Source organism: Odocoileus virginianus, unplaced genomic scaffold (genome assembly GCF_023699985.2).
Source record: "Odocoileus virginianus isolate 20LAN1187 ecotype Illinois unplaced genomic scaffold, Ovbor_1.2 Unplaced_Scaffold_8, whole genome shotgun sequence".
Taxonomy (NCBI): domain Eukaryota; kingdom Metazoa; phylum Chordata; class Mammalia; order Artiodactyla; family Cervidae; genus Odocoileus; species Odocoileus virginianus.
The window spans coordinates 1,018,223-1,036,136 of record NW_027224270.1 but is presented as its reverse complement, the minus strand read 5'-3'; the positions used below and the strand labels follow the sequence as shown (position 1 = coordinate 1,036,136).

Sequence of the window (17,914 nt, the reverse complement as noted above, 5' to 3'; positions counted from 1 at the left end):
TACCAGGCTCCTCTACCATGGGATTCTCCAGACAAGAATACTGAGTGGTTGCCATTTCCTTCTCCAGGGGATCTTCCCAACCCAGAGATTGAACCCGGGTCTCCTGCATTGCAGGCAGACGGTTTACTGTCTGAGCCACGAGGGAAACAATCCCAAAGAATGCTCAAACTACCACACAACTGCACTCATCTCACACGCTAGTAAAGTAATGCTCAAAATTCTCCAAGCCAGGCTTCAGCAATACATGAACCGTGAACTTCCAGATGTTCAAGCTGGTATTTAGAAAAGGCAGAGGAACCAGAGATCAAATTGCCAACATCTGCTGGATCATCAAAACAGCAAGAGAGTTCCAGAAAAACATCTATTTCTGCTTTATTGACTATGCCAAAGCCTTTGACTATGTGGATCACAATAAACCGCGGAAAATTCTGAAAGAGATGCGAGTACCAGACCACCTGTCTTGCCTCTTGAGAAATCTGTATGCAGGCCAGGAAGCAACAGTTAGAACATGGAAAAACAGACTGGTTCCAAATAGGAAAAGGAGTACATCAAGGCTGTATTTTGTCACCCTGCTTATTTAACTTATATGCAGATTACATCATGAGAAACATATGGAGGAAACACATCTGGAGGAAACACAAGCTGGAATCGAGATTGCCGGGAGAAATATCAATAACCTCAGATATGCAGATGACACCACCCTTATGGCAGAAAGTGAAGAAGGACTAAAGAGCCTCTTGATGAAAGTGAAAGAGGACAGTGAAAAAGCTGGCTTAAAAGCTCAACATTCAGAAAACTAAGATCATGGCATCTGGTCCCATCACTTCATGGCAAATAGATGGGGAAACAGTGGAAACAGTGGCTGACTTTATTTTGGGGGCTCCAAAATCACTGCAGATGATGACTGCAGCCATGAAATTAAAAGACGTTTACTCCTTGGAAGGAAAGTTATGACCAACTTAGACAGCATATTAAAAAGCAGAGACATTACTTTGCCAACAAAGGTCTGTCTAGTCAAAGCTATGGTTTTTCCAGTAGTCATGTATGGATGTGAGAGTTGGACCATAAAGAAAGCTGAGCATGGAAGAACTGATGCTTTTGAACTGTGGTGTTGGAGAAGACTCTTGAGAGTCCCTTGGACTGCAAGGAGATCCAACCAGTCCATCCTAAAAGAGATTAGTCCTGGGTGTTCATTGGAAGGACTGATGCTGAAGCTGAAACTCCAATACTCTGACCACCTGATGCGAAGAGCTGACTCATTTGCAAAGACCCTGATGCTAGGAAAGATTGAAGGCGGAAGGAGAAGCGGACAATAGAGGATGAGATGGTTGGATGGCATCACAGACTCGATGGACGTGAGTTTGAGTAAACTCTGGAGTTGGTGATGGACAGGGAGGCCTGGCGTGCTGCGGTTCATGGGGTGGCAAAGAGTCAGACACGACTGAGCGACTGAACTGAACTGATATTGTGTATCTGGGTACTGACTAATTGATACTTGGGGTCAATTAAAAATAGATAACTTGGTTAAATAATTGTCAATAAAAACATAAAATGCTTTCTGTAAATCAGAGGCAGCTATAAATTAAATGCCCCATTTTTAGGTTGACTGAGCACCTTTCCCATTTAAGCATAAACCTACAGTGTAAAGATGAGGCAGTTTTACAAGCACAGTGATAGTTATCTAGTAAACAGTTTACAGTAGGAACACTTATCTTCTAATAGTAATTACATTTCTTCTTCCATTTAAAAATACATGATCAGAGATTAATAAGTAAATAGAAAGTTAATTAAGAAAGATTATACTCTAAAAAATAATCAATATTACAAATATAAGGTAGTTTTTATAAGAAAGCCACATGTTTCCCATCCCGCATTAAGTATCTGTTAAGAACTATTCTTACACAGTTATTTGGCCATCAGTATACCAAGTACTGTGTTAGCTGTTAGCACAGAGCACGATACTGCTGTGGGCTTCCGCGGTGGCTCTGGGATAAAAATCCCACCTGCAATGCAGGAGACACAGTTTCGACCCTGGGTAGGGAAGACCCCTGGAGGGCATGGCAGCTCACTCCAGGATGCTTTCCAGGGGAATCTCACAGACAGAGGAGCCTGGGGGGCTACAGTTTATGGGGGCGCCAAGAGTTGGTCATGACTGAAGCACACACTCACGCATGGCACAGCCAGGGGAGAAAAATCCATTCTTCAAGCAGGCGTTTTAAATTAATAAGCTGATTAAATGAAATACTGCCTTAAAATATGTGCTGCATCCAGAGCAAAACCACGAAAATCCAAAAAAGTCAAGTCACAGAAGTGGTCAAAGTTTATGAGAAATAATGCTATTTACCTTGGCTCTGCACTCAGACTTATTACATTTTTTTGTGGCAGAGAACTCTGCGTTCTTTGTTTCAAATCCTAGAAAAATGAACAGAAGTTTTTATTTTACTTTTAAAACAAGTTTCAAAATTAGCTGTGTAATAATATCTTGAAGAAAACATGAAAAGGGCACAGTAGAAAAAACAAACCTCTTTCCAGCTACACAAAGTCCATCCAAGTTCAAAGTAAGCAAATCTTGTGTCTATGAATATGCATTGTGTATTTAGATTTTAAGCATGGCATATGTTGCAGGGACTAGAATCCATAATGTGTAGTTCTAATTAGTAACCAAATAAATCAGAGTTCTAGAAACAATTCTGCAGAAAGTTTTACTATGTTACTTTGTGTCACATGTTTCATATCTTTAGAAACATAAGTTTGATAAATAAAAAACAATTTTAAAATATCTGAGTTGCTAAGTAGAAGTGTAAAGACGATGTCAATAAACAAATTTTGAACCGTTCCTCCTTGCTGTGGGTACCATGCTCTTCCTCTCAGGGCACAGTCTGTTTCACTAACTCACCTGACCCTAACAAGCTAAGGCATGCATCATTCTGTTTCACAGATGAGTGACCAAGGGCTCACAGATATAAGCAACTTCCTCACCCCCTGCAGAGGGGCAGCGGTGAGACTAACAGCTACTCTCGTAAACCCTCATCACAGCTCTGCTCTGACATCTCAGCACTGCCCAGAGCACTCCTTGACTCAGCCTGAAACCAGAGGAAAACCTAGGATCATTCAAATAGAAATGCAGCAAGAACAGGTTCAGGATTTACGGCAGTTCACATATCAAAGAGTTGTTCATTAAAGCTAAGGAAAATAATGAGTATAAGGCCTAGTTACCTCACAATATCATCTTAAGTGTTCTAAAAGTCTGAATGTTTCGCATACCTTGAAATAAGTTCATTATTTCATTTTTCATGCTTAGATTTCATGGGAAAATACACACCATAAACCAAAGAGACACAGGAAAGAAAAACACAAGTAATTTATACAAAGTGATACAAATTATTTCAAATAATATACAAAGAAGTCATCATATTTCAATGTCTCTTTTTATTAAGCTTCTCACTCCCTTTCCCAATCCAAGAAGAAAAGAATCACTCATTTTTATCATGAAAATAGAAGATATTAACTAACCATTTCTAGGAAGGTATCCGAAGAGTAAGAGTCGTATGAGCGTTTGTCCTTCAAAATAAGCAGCAGTGCAGAATGTCCAATTATCTTCTTTAAATTCATCAGCGAATGAAAGAGTCTGTGAACCAAAAATTTTACTCATCTGAGAAGTGATTCAAACACTAGTATACAGTATTTTCACAGAGATCAGACTTGTTGCCAGGGAGAGGGCAGGAGTGGATTGGGAGTCTGGGGTTAATAGATGCAAACTATTATGCACAGAGTAGATAAACAATAAAGCCCTACTGTATAGCACAGGGGAATATATACACCATCCTGTGACACGCCACAACGGACAGGAAAATTTAAAAAATGTGTATATAACTGAATCACTGCTATGCAGTAGGAATTAACACACTATACATCAACTAATCTGTACACAGTATTTTCAGTTGTTTTATTTATGGCCAAACCACCATCATCTTCACCCTGTATTCAAACTAAAACCTATTATGAACCTATGATGAATCTCTACTCTGAATGAAGTACTTAGGGAAAAAAAGTTAATCAGAAGGTATCACTGGTAAGGATTCATTAAATAGCAAACTTTCTGGACACAGCTGAAACATATAAACTTATCACACTACTTATATTCTCCATGAATATCATACTAAATAATAACAATAGCCAGCACGATGACCCCAAAAGCTCTAAAGCATTCTACAAATAGCAATGAGTTGATGTTTCACTTTAGAAAAATCTTTAACAAGCATTGAAATAACAACAAAAGAAGACATGAGATTAACTCATTCACAAGAAAATTCAATCAGTATACACACTTCAAAGAATTTAAATTCCTAAAGAATTCTAATATTTTGTTGAATTTAGTTTCACGTTCTTGTTCAAAAGAATTAGAAAAAAGTTTCTCAGATCCAGATAACAAAATTGTCTTTGTTCTTGTTCTACTTCTTTGTCACTGAAAGTCTTAACTATTCAAACTGTGCATTTCTGCCTGAGGAACAAAAGAGATGCCTATGAATCGACTGATTCAAGTTCAAATCTAAAATATAATCTTGGAACATTACCAGCTATTGGTGAAGCACTATACATAGGAAAAAAAACTTGCCTTTTTTTTTTTTTTCAAAGTCCCATCTTATTTCTTCAAAGATTTAGAGAGCAGGTATCCCTAAGTAAACTCATAATGGAGAAATTGGTAGAGAAACTTTCATAGTAATGCTTTCGATCAACCCTCAGATGTTTATAGAGTGATTATATTATTTTCCCCAACACAGAAAGCAATTTTGGATCTATGTGTTAAAATATTTTTGTTTATATTCAACAACAAAATAATTGTAAAAGAATTAGATAACTTCAAAGATGTAAGTGATCATAATCAGTAAGTTATTAAGTGCATTTACATAGTAAATCTGTAACTACCGTATGAAAATCTTATGGAGTTCAATCATCCAGCTAAATTTCTCATTCTATTCAAATATTTTACTAAATAACAGTGTTTTCATAAGACTAAGAGACCATATATATGAATGAACACAATGCAGTTATGAAAACAACTCCTTCAATCTAAGTTTATTTTTATTATCTACATGGCTATCTTTATGAGGTTATCCGAACCTACAAAATAAAAGTCATGTTCTGTACCTGCTAAAATCTTACTCCTATTAGTGTTTTAGAGAGTCCTGATTAAACTGAATGAATGCCATAAATCAATGTTTGTGTCCTGAAGGCACATATATAGTCTTCTTATGAGTTAAAGATAGTGCATTTCCCAAATACTTTCTCAAGATGTATAAAGCTATTTTGCTAAAAACAAAATAAAGCTAAACCCAGTAAGTAAGTCTGGGAAAAATTGGGAAGAACAGAATTTTATACATTTCAACATTTCATCAGTGTGGTATGAAAATTTCCTCTAATTTCCTAATATACCCTTATCGTACTATGAAACAAGTTTAGCAAACACCACTGAGGAATCAGTCTTTAGTCTGTCACCATCGATGCTGTTTAAAGAGGTGTTCTCATGCTTGTCATTCAATAGTTTAGGCTACACGTTAGGGGCCGCAGTCTCACCCACTGTTCATTCTTTTCTCCTACCTACCTTTATTACAGTTTAGCCACTGTCAGAAGTCTTAATCTCTCTGTAACTGACCTCTTACCGTCCCTTCTTCACACAGTCCCAGGATTCACTGTTAAGCTAAACATCCAGCAAAACACTGCCTAGTCTAATTCATTTTTGATGCCATGATTTTTATGCCGTAATTAGAATTAACCTCCAAATATGCCGTGATGTACCTGTGCTCTCCAATTTATAACTACATGAACACTCAATCCACTGCTGAGAGGATGACTGTGAAGAACGGCCCTGAGAAGGCAGAAGAGAGGGCTAGCGGGGGCCGGAGCTCTGAGGGCGCTGCGGAGCTCACACCTGAGCACAGCCTGAAAACGCAGAGGTGGGGCTCATTCAGGTTCCAGGTTCTATCACCAGCAGCCGCAGTCAGCTCCTAAGGCACACATTTGTTCACAGGGACACCTCTGCCAACATCCGAGTACGCAGGAGTCAACAATCCAAGAGCAGGAAATCACCCAATACTAGCTGCTGCTTTAGCAGTAATTCTCTAACTTGTGTTTTGAAACTTCCTATTTAAAAATGTGTGTGCTAATGACTTGATAATTGTTTATGGCTTTTCAATGAAGCATGAAGGGCTGACAAAGCAGATTTACAAATGTCAAGTACAATGAGAATTACTGTGTCTTTTTTCTCTAAGATGCAGTTTTCTATGGGGATGCTTTTATAAGTTAAAAGCAACACCAAATACATGGAGGAACTAATGGCAGGCCTTCTGGAGAGGGCATGAGACAGAAAGTATTCTGTACAAAAGCCCCGTGACCTGCACCCTAACCCCTTTCAGTAGGGCAGCCAGGGAGAGAGCAGTCGCGGGGCGGGGAGGACTCTCTGTGTCCTCCTAGGAGCTCTGCTCAGGCCTGACTCCCAGCAGCCTCACTTTTAAACTCTCGAGAAACCAAGAAAATAGGAACAGGTGAAAAGAAAAATGGAGTGTCTGACCTTACTTTCAAAGACACTTTCTGTGGGAGTAATAACATCACTATCATCCAGTAAGTATCTTCCACTTTAAGCTCAGCTCAAATTCAGAGCAATGCCAGATATATCTGCCACAAGAAAACTGAGAAGATATTTAAGGCACTACCTTGAATATATTTTTTTAAGACTCAAGGCAACTAATGGAACCTCCAGAATATTTGTTACCAAGTTTCCTGAAAGGCAGCCAAAATATTATAACTACAAATTTAGTTAACACTATTACAATTAGTTGTATCAGCTGTAGATCAGTTTTCTAAAAATAACTTTATGCGTTATGTACACTTTCTACTTATGAGAATATCTATAAAAAGAGATTCACTTTTTAAATCTAAGAAAATCAGATTTTTAATGATTTTTATAATATTATCAAAGAGTAATCTGGAAGAAATACTAATCTAAACTACAGTGAAACAATAGGCAAAACTCCTCCTCCTATGTCAGAATCTCCCCTGCACCGATCCTAATGAATGATAGCCTCAACTCTGGTATGATGATGGAAATCTCACTATTACAAAAGGTAAGCTTATTGGGAAGCACAGTTTACAAAGTGCCCCGCTATTCTGAGCCAAAGCCAGTAATCATTGTTTCTGATCTGCAAAATGAAAATGATGGAATTCTACTCCCTCATTCATCTAACAGATCATCTAAGAGCTGAAGATAGCTTTGATATCAATACCCAGACCATCCCTTCTCACCCGAATTCTTTATATCATTATATATGACAAGGTTTCTCGGTTCTTCTACTTTCTGGCTATTCTTCTAAACACAGTTTTTTTTTTTTTTTTTTTGTCAGTGCCCCTCTTAAAAAATGAGGTATGCAAGAACAAATGGATATGATAGGATGGAATTAAATAGCTATATAATGAAATGGAGCTCTGCATGGCCCTGGATCATAACTATGATTTATTCGATACCAAATCCTTGGGCAAGAAGGTAGCCTCAATTACCACACTCTACTTGGGGCAAAGTGGGATCAGTTTTATAACAATGTTTTTACTACTCCATTTACAGAAAGGCACTACCATAAAAAGCTGGGACGACCAACACTTTTTGTCAAGTGATTTCTTAAAAATTTGATGGTTTTGAAAATTGATGGTTTTTCTTGCAATACTTGTAAGAGATGTGATTATTAAAAACTTCATCAAAGATAAGCCTTTTGGGTTGTCAGCATAACTGAAAATGTTTTCTTGGCATGACATATGTATCTTTGAAATTAGTTTGATTTAGTGTGGTCTCCTTCAATAAAAATTCAGTATTACAATAAAAAAAAACTTCATCAAAAGATAAAGCTTATGACCCCAAATTTTAAAAGATTTTAAGTTTCCTTTGCAATAATTACATTACCTGGTACCATAATCCACAACCACCCAATCTTTTGCAGTTCCTGTGATAGCATCATGATGTTGAAATAGTCCCAAATTTCGTCTTGCTTCTGTCAGCATCACATAATGGGATGACGAAAGAAATTTATTTATCTTGTACTGCTTAGCTTGTTTCAGGGCGAAATAGTAAAGAATTTCAGCAGCCCTAATTGCATAAAACAATCATTAATTTTTATTTCAAAACAAACATTTTAATTTACTACAAAAGAGGTATCAATGATACATTTTCAAACTTTAAAAAAAAAAAGAAATCCATGATTTCAGTATGATCAATTTGTAAGACAAATATTGAAAACAGACATTTCTATAAAACCACCAAGGTATGCACCTAATACATCTAAATTCTTAAATATCAAAGAACACCATGTCTCAGTGATATAAGGCAAAGAAGTGAGTATCTGTTGGCAGCAAGATATGCCCATTTCCATGTAACACGTGAAAGCAATAAGAAGTAGCTAAGTGTTTCTGTCCTTTCATCTCTGCATTGCAGACGTATACCACGAACTTCACCAGAAGGCCGTTTGTTCTCATGTGTACAGTGGAGGAGGCGGTGAGGAAGCGTGTGGCCCTGAGCGTCAGACTAACAGTGAAGGGGAGGAAGGGGACGGCAGCCTGGCACTCAGGGACAGAGGTCAGCCTGAGGGCTCAACGACAGCACACGCCAGCTACAGGGGATTTAGCAACGTCACCTGGAAGGCGATCAGTCACACACTGGCCTTCCTCACTTATTTTAAAGAATAAAAATACTTTAGCTTAAGAATAGTTTTGAGCAAGAACCTGGGGGTTTATAACTTTCACCTTTAAATTTTTTCATCCAAAGATATGGTTCAGGATAGGCTTCTGAAAAGTTCTTTAAAAAGAGACACAGCTTGATGGAGTAAAAAATATAAGGATCCTTATGACAAACATTAGGATGATGGAGAGAAAAATCAAGGCAGCACAAAAATGTATTACGATCTCAGGAAAAAAGAAGAGATTCAAACTGCTCTTTTTAAAAAACAATTCCTTTGAATTTTTGAAGACACTAAATAATCTCTACTTTTTAAAAACAGATAAAAATTTAATATCTACTTTTTAAAATTATAAGCCTTCTTGATGGCATGAGAATCACTATATTGAAATTAAGGAAACTATATGTATGTAGGCATACATATCCAGAGCAAATGTACATATACATACAAATATTCCAAATATTCCAAAATATTAAAGAAGTGGATTTTAAGAATTTTTTGTACTTTTCTATTTTATACACCTATTTTTACAAATGAGTTGAGGATTAAATATAATTTTTATCACACAAAAGACTTAGTTTCAAATAAATTAATTACGTTTTGAAATTCAAATTATTGTATGGTTTATTGTTTTATTTTAAAGCAGGAGAATTTTCAAAATACATTACCAGTAGGAATATATTCAAGTAGTACCTTAAATAAGTTCAGTAAAATAAGACTGAACCAATACTCATAACTTTTTGCCACCAAAAAATACTTGATACTTAAAAATTATGCAGTGGCCCAAAAGAATTTCTAATTATTTAGTACTTGCTCTGTTCTTATCATAGATAGTTTAGAATAACATAACAGATAACTAACATTCTATTGGTTAAGGATGCAGAAATCTCTATAATATATAAAACTTTTTTGTTATAAATATAATAATATACATTCATCTGGCACATTAATGACTATCCCCTCAAAGATTCAAAGGTTAGGGTTTTTTTTTTAATAAGTTACTGTTATTTTTTGGACACAGTATCACAGAAACAGTAAAAATAATAAACACACACACCACTATACCAAAGTACAATGCTTAAAGAAATTAATGATTTTTAGAAAAATACTGTCCAATACATACTTAATAAATAGTACATAGAAGAAGGTAGGTTTCATATAACATTATTTTTAATACCAAGATTCATCATGAAAATTAATCATGATTTCATATTTTGAACTGAACGGACAATAAATTCATCATGAAAGTTACTCTCCTGAGCTACACATATAGAAAAAGCCACAGGATTCTCTTGGGATGGTTTCTGAGCATCTAAAAACAATGAGACTCAGTTGTTTAGAGCAGTACTCTCCACTATGATAGTCACTAGCCACATGTGGCTATGTACATTAAAATTAAATAAAATTGAGAATCAGTTCCTCAGTCATGCTGATCACATTTCCAGTAGCATGCAGCATTGGAGCCACTAGCCATGCTACCCGTGGCTCAGTATGTTTTTCTTATTGACTTTTTCTGTCTTCTCCATATCAGTTTATTTTTTCAACCAATCATTCTGCCTCCATCAGGTCCCATCTCTTAAATTTTCTTCTTTAAGCAGAAAACCGTATCTGTAGAAATGTGTTTTAAAACAAGAGTGGCGATGGAGTCCCCAGTCCTCCCAAATATGAATACAGCCGTCTCAGAGGACAGACTTTGAGGCCTGCCCCCGGCGGCTGAGAACCTGCCTGCTCCTTCTGACCGCTGCTCCTGCTTCCGTAACCCGGCTGACCAGGCTCCCGGCCTGCAGGTGCAGTGAGGCTGCCAAATGCCACTACGGTGTGCAGACAGTACAGGGAGTTGGTTAAAAAAATATAAAATATTGAGTACCACTCCCAGAAAACCTAATTACACAAAATGTTTTTCCTTCAAGAGCAATACCCTTGTAAAAATCTGATTATTTCTGAAGATATAGATCTGATTGCATTAAAATTTCACAATTACATTAAACACATCCTAACACATACAACATAAATGCTATATATTAGGCAAAACTCTACAGACAAGTTATGATAACATAAAAGAAGTGAAAAAATAAATGTAGCTCTCTAAAGGTAAATGTACCTTAAATGGGATTCCAATATCCTATCCATTCGTTTGTAAAAGGGTCTGGATGTAAAATAGCCACTCCAGTAATGATCATCTCGGTCAGCGTAAGTGAAAAAATCCCCACTTAGAACAGGGAATATTGACTGGCTATTCCTACTATTGGCTGAAGCTTCTTTTTCCAGTGCATCAAAATAATCTGATAAAGTCCCAAACTGTATCTAGTGGGGGGAAAAAAAAAAGTTTACATTTCACTTATTCACACATTCATCTGTACCTTAAAATTACTTTTAGTGCTGAAAGGAGAAGTTCCTGATAAATATTTAAGCTCCAAATTAGAATAAATATATAGCTCAGATTTACTTAAATGCAGGGGGAAAAGCACTCAGTGACTGTCTTTTACTTGCATCAAGTCCCAAAAAACTAAGAGAAAACTTGCACAGGTAAGCAGTCAGAAGAGTTAATCAGAGCTACAAATGTGTGGATCTGAAAACTCCTTATATATTTCTAGAATCTCCAAGTGTGCAAGGATCAGGCTACGGCCTAATCCAGAGATGAATGGCAAGAAGGGGAAACAGCAAAAACAAAAGGCGTGTGTTTTAAGTACATGTTCCAGCAGTCCGGAGGAGCAGCTGTTAGCTGTTAAGTATTTCCACATATGTGCACATATTCTCCGGCCTTCACTCCCCAGTCTGTATTCTCAACAAGGAGAAAAGAGAGACTTTAAGAACAGCAGGTCATTTAAAAAAAAAAAAAAAGGACCTTCTCTACCAGTAGGTAACAGTGAACAGAAGTAAACAAGAAAAGCGGATGAGGATTGCAAGGTGGACTGCTCAAATGAAAAGGTCTTTCTGACTCATGACTCAAATTACCAGTACATAAATCCATTTTTACGACCTTAAACTAGTGTATCAATCAAAGGAAAAAAGAAATATTATACAAGACCTCATAAACATAAATTGAAAGGTGGTGTTGCTAGAAGTAAATAGACAATTAAACAGGGAATGTGTTCTTTTTGAAACGATGCTATTTTTTTTGTTTCTGGTCTTATATACACACACGTACGTGTGGCCAATGAGTTAATCTGAGTTTTTCCAGAAGACGTAATGAAACCCAAATGATCTTTCTGGCCAACCCAAGACATATACACACACACACACAGACATTGAGAGTCATTCTGATTCAATGTGGCAGAAAATAATTAAAGTAATCAAAAAGAGTTAGTGGCCCTGCAGCAGTTACTGAGAGCAGCACAGAGCTGGGTCCTGGTGACATGGGGCTGAACGCTCTCTCCACCACTTATCTAACACGTAGTTCTGAGCATATTATATAATGTCTCTGCATGTCTCAGTGGTACAGCTAATAGGAGTCAAAGTAAAATGCTTAGAAACATGATTGGCAAATAAAGGTATAAGTTTTAGCTGTTACTCCACCACTGCAAAGGCAAAATATCAACGGAAACACGACAGTGATATTAGTAAGGCAAATATAAGTTTTCATAATCTGTGATATAACAAATTTTGTAACAGCAAACTGGATGATTATTCCAAGTCCTTATGCTTACATTGAAGAAAAGCAGCTTCTTAAAAGCTGACTGTTTGCATTCATTTCTGCGTGGAGGACAGCCACCTCAGGCTCTGAGCTGGTCTCCACTGCAGAGGAGGGTGAGCCAGCTGTAGGCACACACGCCCCTCCCCGTGCCCGCGTCCCACGCCCCGCTCATCACAGAGCGCGCTGCCCAGCAGCTGTCCGCTCTGCGCGCAGTGATGCACACCTGCCAAGGTGCCTCTCAAGCTGCCCCACCCTCTCCCTCCCCACTGTGTCCACAAGTCCGTTCTCCATGTCTTTCTACTCCTGCCTGCAAGTATCTTCATCAGTACCGTTAAGAAAAGCAGTTTTAAAATACATTATCGACTCTAATCTTGGCTTCACCAAATACAGCTTTTCTTGGGCAAATTAATCTATTTGTGCCTGTCTCCTCAAATATAACTACGTGCTTACCAGAAAATGCTCAGAAAATTAAATAACTGTTAAATAAAGCACTTTACTAGAGGATATTAAGCCAAGCAAATAAAGAGAAGGATAAATACTGTATGACCTCACTTCCATGTGAAATATAACAAAAATAAACAGCTCAGAAAAAGAGAGCAGAGGTGGGGGCAGTGAAGGAACCTGGAGAAAGGTGGGCGAAAGCTACAAACTTCCAGGTGTAAGAGAAGGAACTACCAGGACTTTAACACACACATGACATCCAGCTAACACCACTGACGGACACGTGTGAACACTGTGAAGACAGCAGACCCTAACACACACACATGACGTCCACAGCTAACACCACTGACGGACACGTGTGAACACTGTGAAGACAGCAGACCCTAACACACACACATGACGTCCACAGCTAACACCACTGACGGACACGTGTGAACACTGTGAAGACAGCAGACCCTAACACACACACATGACGTCCACAGCTAACACCACTGACGGACACGTGTGAACACTGTGTAGAGAGCAGACCCTAACACACACACATGACGTCCACAGCTAACACCGCTGAGGGACACGTGTGAACACTGTGAAGACAGCAGACCCTAACACACACACATGACGTCCACAGCTAACACCACTGACGGACACGTGTGAACACTGTGAAGACAGCACACCCCAACACACACACATGACGTCCACAGCTAACACCGCTGAGGGACACGTGTGAACACTGTGAAGAGAGAAGACCCTAACACACACACATGACGTCCACAGCTAACACCGCTGAGGGACACGTGTGAACACTGTGAAGACAGCACACCCCAACACACACACATGACGTCCACAGCTAACACCGCTGAGGGACACGTGTGAACACTGTGAAGACAGCAGACCCTAACACACACACATGACGTCCACAGCTAACACCGCTGAGGGACACGTGTGAACACTGTGAAGACAGCAGACCCCAACACACACACATGACGTCCACAGCTAACACCGCTGAGGGACACGTGTGAACACTGTGAAGACAGCAGACCCTAACACACACACATGACGTCCACAGCTAACACCGCTGAGGGACACGTGTGAACACTGTGAAGACAGCAGACCCCAACACACACACATGACGTCCACAGCTAACACCGCTGAGGGACACGTGTGAACACTGTGAAGACAGCAGACCCTAACACACACACATGACGTCCACAGCTAACACCGCTGAGGGACACGTGTGAACACTGTGAAGACAGCAGACCCTAACACACACACATGACGTCCACAGCTAACACCGCTGAGGGACACGTGTGAACACTGTGAAGACAGCAGACCCTAACACACACACATGACGTCCACAGCTAACACCGCTGAGGGACACGTGTGAACACTGTGAAGACAGCAGACCCCAACACACACACATGACGTCCACAGCTAACACCGCTGAGCGACACGTGTGAACACTGTGAAGACAGCAGACCCCAACACACACACATGACGTCCACAGCTAACACCGCTGAGGGACACGTGTGAACACTGTGAAGACAGCAGACCCTAACACACACACATGACATCCACAGCTAACACCGCTGAGGGACACGTGTGAACACTGTGAAGAGAGAAGACCCTAACACACACACATGACGTCCACAGCTAACACCACTGAGGGACACGTGTGAACACTGTGAAGACAGCAGACCCTAACACACACACATGACGTCCACAGCTAACACCACTGAGGGACACGTGTGAACACTGTGAAGACAGCAGACCCTAACACACACACATGACGTCCACAGCTAACACCACTGACGGACACGTGTGAACACTGTGAAGACAGCAGACCCTAACACACACACATGACGTCCACAGCTAACACCGCTGAGGGACACGTGTGAACACTGTGAAGAGAGAAGACCCTAACACACACACATGGTGTCCACAGCTAACACCGCTGAGGGACACGTATGAACACTGTGAAGAGAGAAGACCCTAACACACACACATGGTGTCCACAGCTAACACCGCTGAGGGACACGTATGAACACTGTGAAGACAGCAGATCCTAACAGTTCTCCTCACAAGGGAAAAATTTTTTCTTCTTCTTTTATTGTATCTATACAAGATGATGGCTGCCAACTGAACTTATTGTGGTAATCATTCCACAATATAAGTCAGTCAAAAATTATGTTATTAATATACACCTTAAACATAAACAGTGATATATATCAATCATATTTCAATAAAATTAGACACAAATTAAAAAGTTAAGCCCTTTAGAGAGTTAATAGCAAATCAATCTCTCAATATACTTTAGTTAATATTTAATATTAAGTATTACTCCCCAATCTCATTACTAGGAAGCAGAATACACCTAATAGGAAGCAGAGTATGTGTGAACATACAAGAAATGAGGAAATGAGAGTCACAAATACAAGGACACGGCATTAACTTCAGACCCAATAGGTACAGATGAGACCAGGGAAGTATAATAATGACAGTGGCAAAATACTCATTGATCTAGATATTTTTGAGTCTCACTTTCCTCATCCACACAGGGCTTCCCTGGGGGCTCAGCTGGTAAAGAACCCACCTGCAGTGCGGGAAACCTGGGTTCGATCCACGGGTTGGGAAGACCCCCTGGAGGAGGGAAAGGTTACCACTCCAGTATTCTGGCCTGGAGAATTCTGTGGTTTGTACAGTCCATGGGGTCACAAAGAGTCAGACAAAACAGCAACTTTCACTTTCACTTCGTCATCTATATAATAAGGGATTATTATTAGATAACAAAAATCACTTTCAGTTTCAAATGTTAGGGATCTGTGACATGCTAGAAAGTTAATATCAAAAACAGAGTACACGCTTTTTAAAATATTTCCGTTAATTTTTGGTACTACCCACAATGAAAATATTTTCTTCTTGGCAACATCCCAGAGCAAAGTTGATGTAAGTGACCTGATGAGCTTTCTCACAAACTTAAAGGACTGAAATATAATCCTCTATGAATGCTAGAGTAGTTTCAAAAAAAAATTATTTAAAGTAAATTTCTCTATAGTCTCTTGGTAGCTCAAATAAAGTATTTGGGATACCAAAAAAATAACCAAACAAAAATATTTTAATGTTTTACACTAAAAGGCAACAAACAATCTTAAACGCCTCTACCAGGACAACATAAAAGGAAAGGTTACACAGACTGTTAAACAAGTCACGATCAATGGCGAACCGGCTGACGGAGCTAGTCCAGCGTCAGCTGTTCAGTCACCTAAATCTAACTGCTTATTTTTGTTTGTCCTTTCAGTAGAAGAAAATAAGGTTACACTTTCAGCTTGATTAAGCAACTTTAAACATCTCACAGAGAACAGATACAACTAGACAAACAAGTTTTAATACAGAGAAAAAAATGTTTGAAGATATCTGAGGGCCCTCAAAGCAGCCAGGATCCAAAGGACAAAAATTCTTGAAATAAAGGAAATCAATAACCTCAGATACGCCGATGACAGCACCGTTACAGCAGAAAGTGGAGAGCAGCAAGAGCCTCTTGACGAGGGTGAAAGAGTGAAACAGCCACCTTAAGACTCAACATTCAAAAAGTGAAGGTCATGGCATCCAGTCCCACCTTCAAGGCAGACAGAAGAGGAAAAATGCAAACAGTAGAAGACTTTACCTTCACGGGCTCCAAAGTCATGGCAGACAGTGACCGCAGCCACGATATTAAAAGACGCTTGCTCCTTGGAAGGAAAACTATTACAAACCAGGACAGCATATCAAAAAGCAGACATAACACTCTGCTGACCAAGGTCCATATACTCAAAGTTAGGGTTTTTCCAACGGTCAATGTATGGATGTGAGAGCTGGACCATAAAGAAGGCAGAGTGCCGAAGAACAACCAATGCAATATTGAAAAGAACAAAACTAGAAGACTCACTATCAGACAGTAAGATCTATCATAAAGCTGAAAGTACGAAACTAGTCAAACAGACAAAAGTGAACAGAAAATCTAGACACAGACCCACACATAAATTCATCTCCACTCATGTTTAATAATAAAGATGAGACTGCATAAAAATAGGAAAACTATGGTCGTTTCAATAAATGGTGCTTGATATTCACATGGGCAAAAAGTATCTTGATTCCTCCCCTCAGACAATATGCTACAATCTATTCCAAACATTATTAAAAAGCAGAGACATTACTTTGCCAACAAAGGTTCATCTAGTCAAGGCTATGGTTTTTCCAGTGGTCATGTATGGATGTGAGAGTTGGACTATAAAGAAAGCTGAGCACCGAAGAATTGATGCTTTTGAACTGTGGTGTTGGAAAAGACTCTTGAGAGTCCCTTGGACTGCAAGGAGATCCAACCAGTCCATCCTAAAGGAGATCAGTCCTGGGTGTTCATTGGAAGGACTGATGCTGAAGCTGAAACTCCAATACTTTGGCCACCTGATGTGAAGAGTTGACTCATTGGAAAAGACCCTGATGCTGGGAAAGATTGAGGGCAGGAGGAGAAGAGGACGACAGAGGATGAGATGGCTGGATGGCATCACCGACTCGATGGACAGGAGTTTGAATGAGCTCCGGGAGGTGGTGATGGACAGGGAGGCCTGGCGTGCTGTGGTTCACGGGGTCGCAAAGAGTTGGACACGACTGAGGGACTGGACTGAACTGAACTGACTGACTCCAGACGTACTATAGACCTAAAGGCTGAAGGCGGCAACAGCACTTCCAGAGTACAGCTTGCTGAGAAGGAGATTCTCACGACCAAGGGTAAACAAAAGCTTCTTAGGCAAACATAACAAGCACTAACCGTAAGATTCAATTAAAATTAAGAATTTCTGTTCATCAAAAGATAGCACTAAGAGAGAGAGAAAACACAGGCTACACAGTGGGAGATAACATTTGCATAACTTTTATCTGAAAGAAGACTCAATCCAAAATACAGAAGAGAAATATAAATGGTTAGGAAAAAGACAGACGACCCAATTTAATAAAATAATCATCAAAAGACTTAGCACTGCTCAAAAGAGGATACCCAAATGGCAATAAACTTATGAAAAGAGACTCAACCTCATTAACTACTGGAAATACAAAATAAAACCATCACATCCATCATAAAAGGAAAAAAAAA

The 17,914-nt window shown here is 39.2% G+C and overlaps 1 protein-coding gene across 1 annotated transcript in view; it reads right to left on the bottom strand.

The window, feature by feature from the left end:
• MAN2A1 (mannosidase alpha class 2A member 1) overlaps window positions 1-17,914 on the bottom strand; it is a 197,235-nt gene that overhangs the window by 81,968 nt on the left and 97,353 nt on the right. The window contains exons 9-12 of the mRNA XM_020911732.2: window positions 10,819-11,021; window positions 7,949-8,131; window positions 3,514-3,628; window positions 2,345-2,412 (exon numbers count right to left, since the gene is read on the bottom strand). Of these exons, the coding sequence (XP_020767391.1) occupies window positions 2,345-2,412; window positions 3,514-3,628; window positions 7,949-8,131; window positions 10,819-11,021 (569 nt within the window). The remainder of the gene's footprint in view (window positions 1-2,344; window positions 2,413-3,513; window positions 3,629-7,948; window positions 8,132-10,818; window positions 11,022-17,914) is intronic.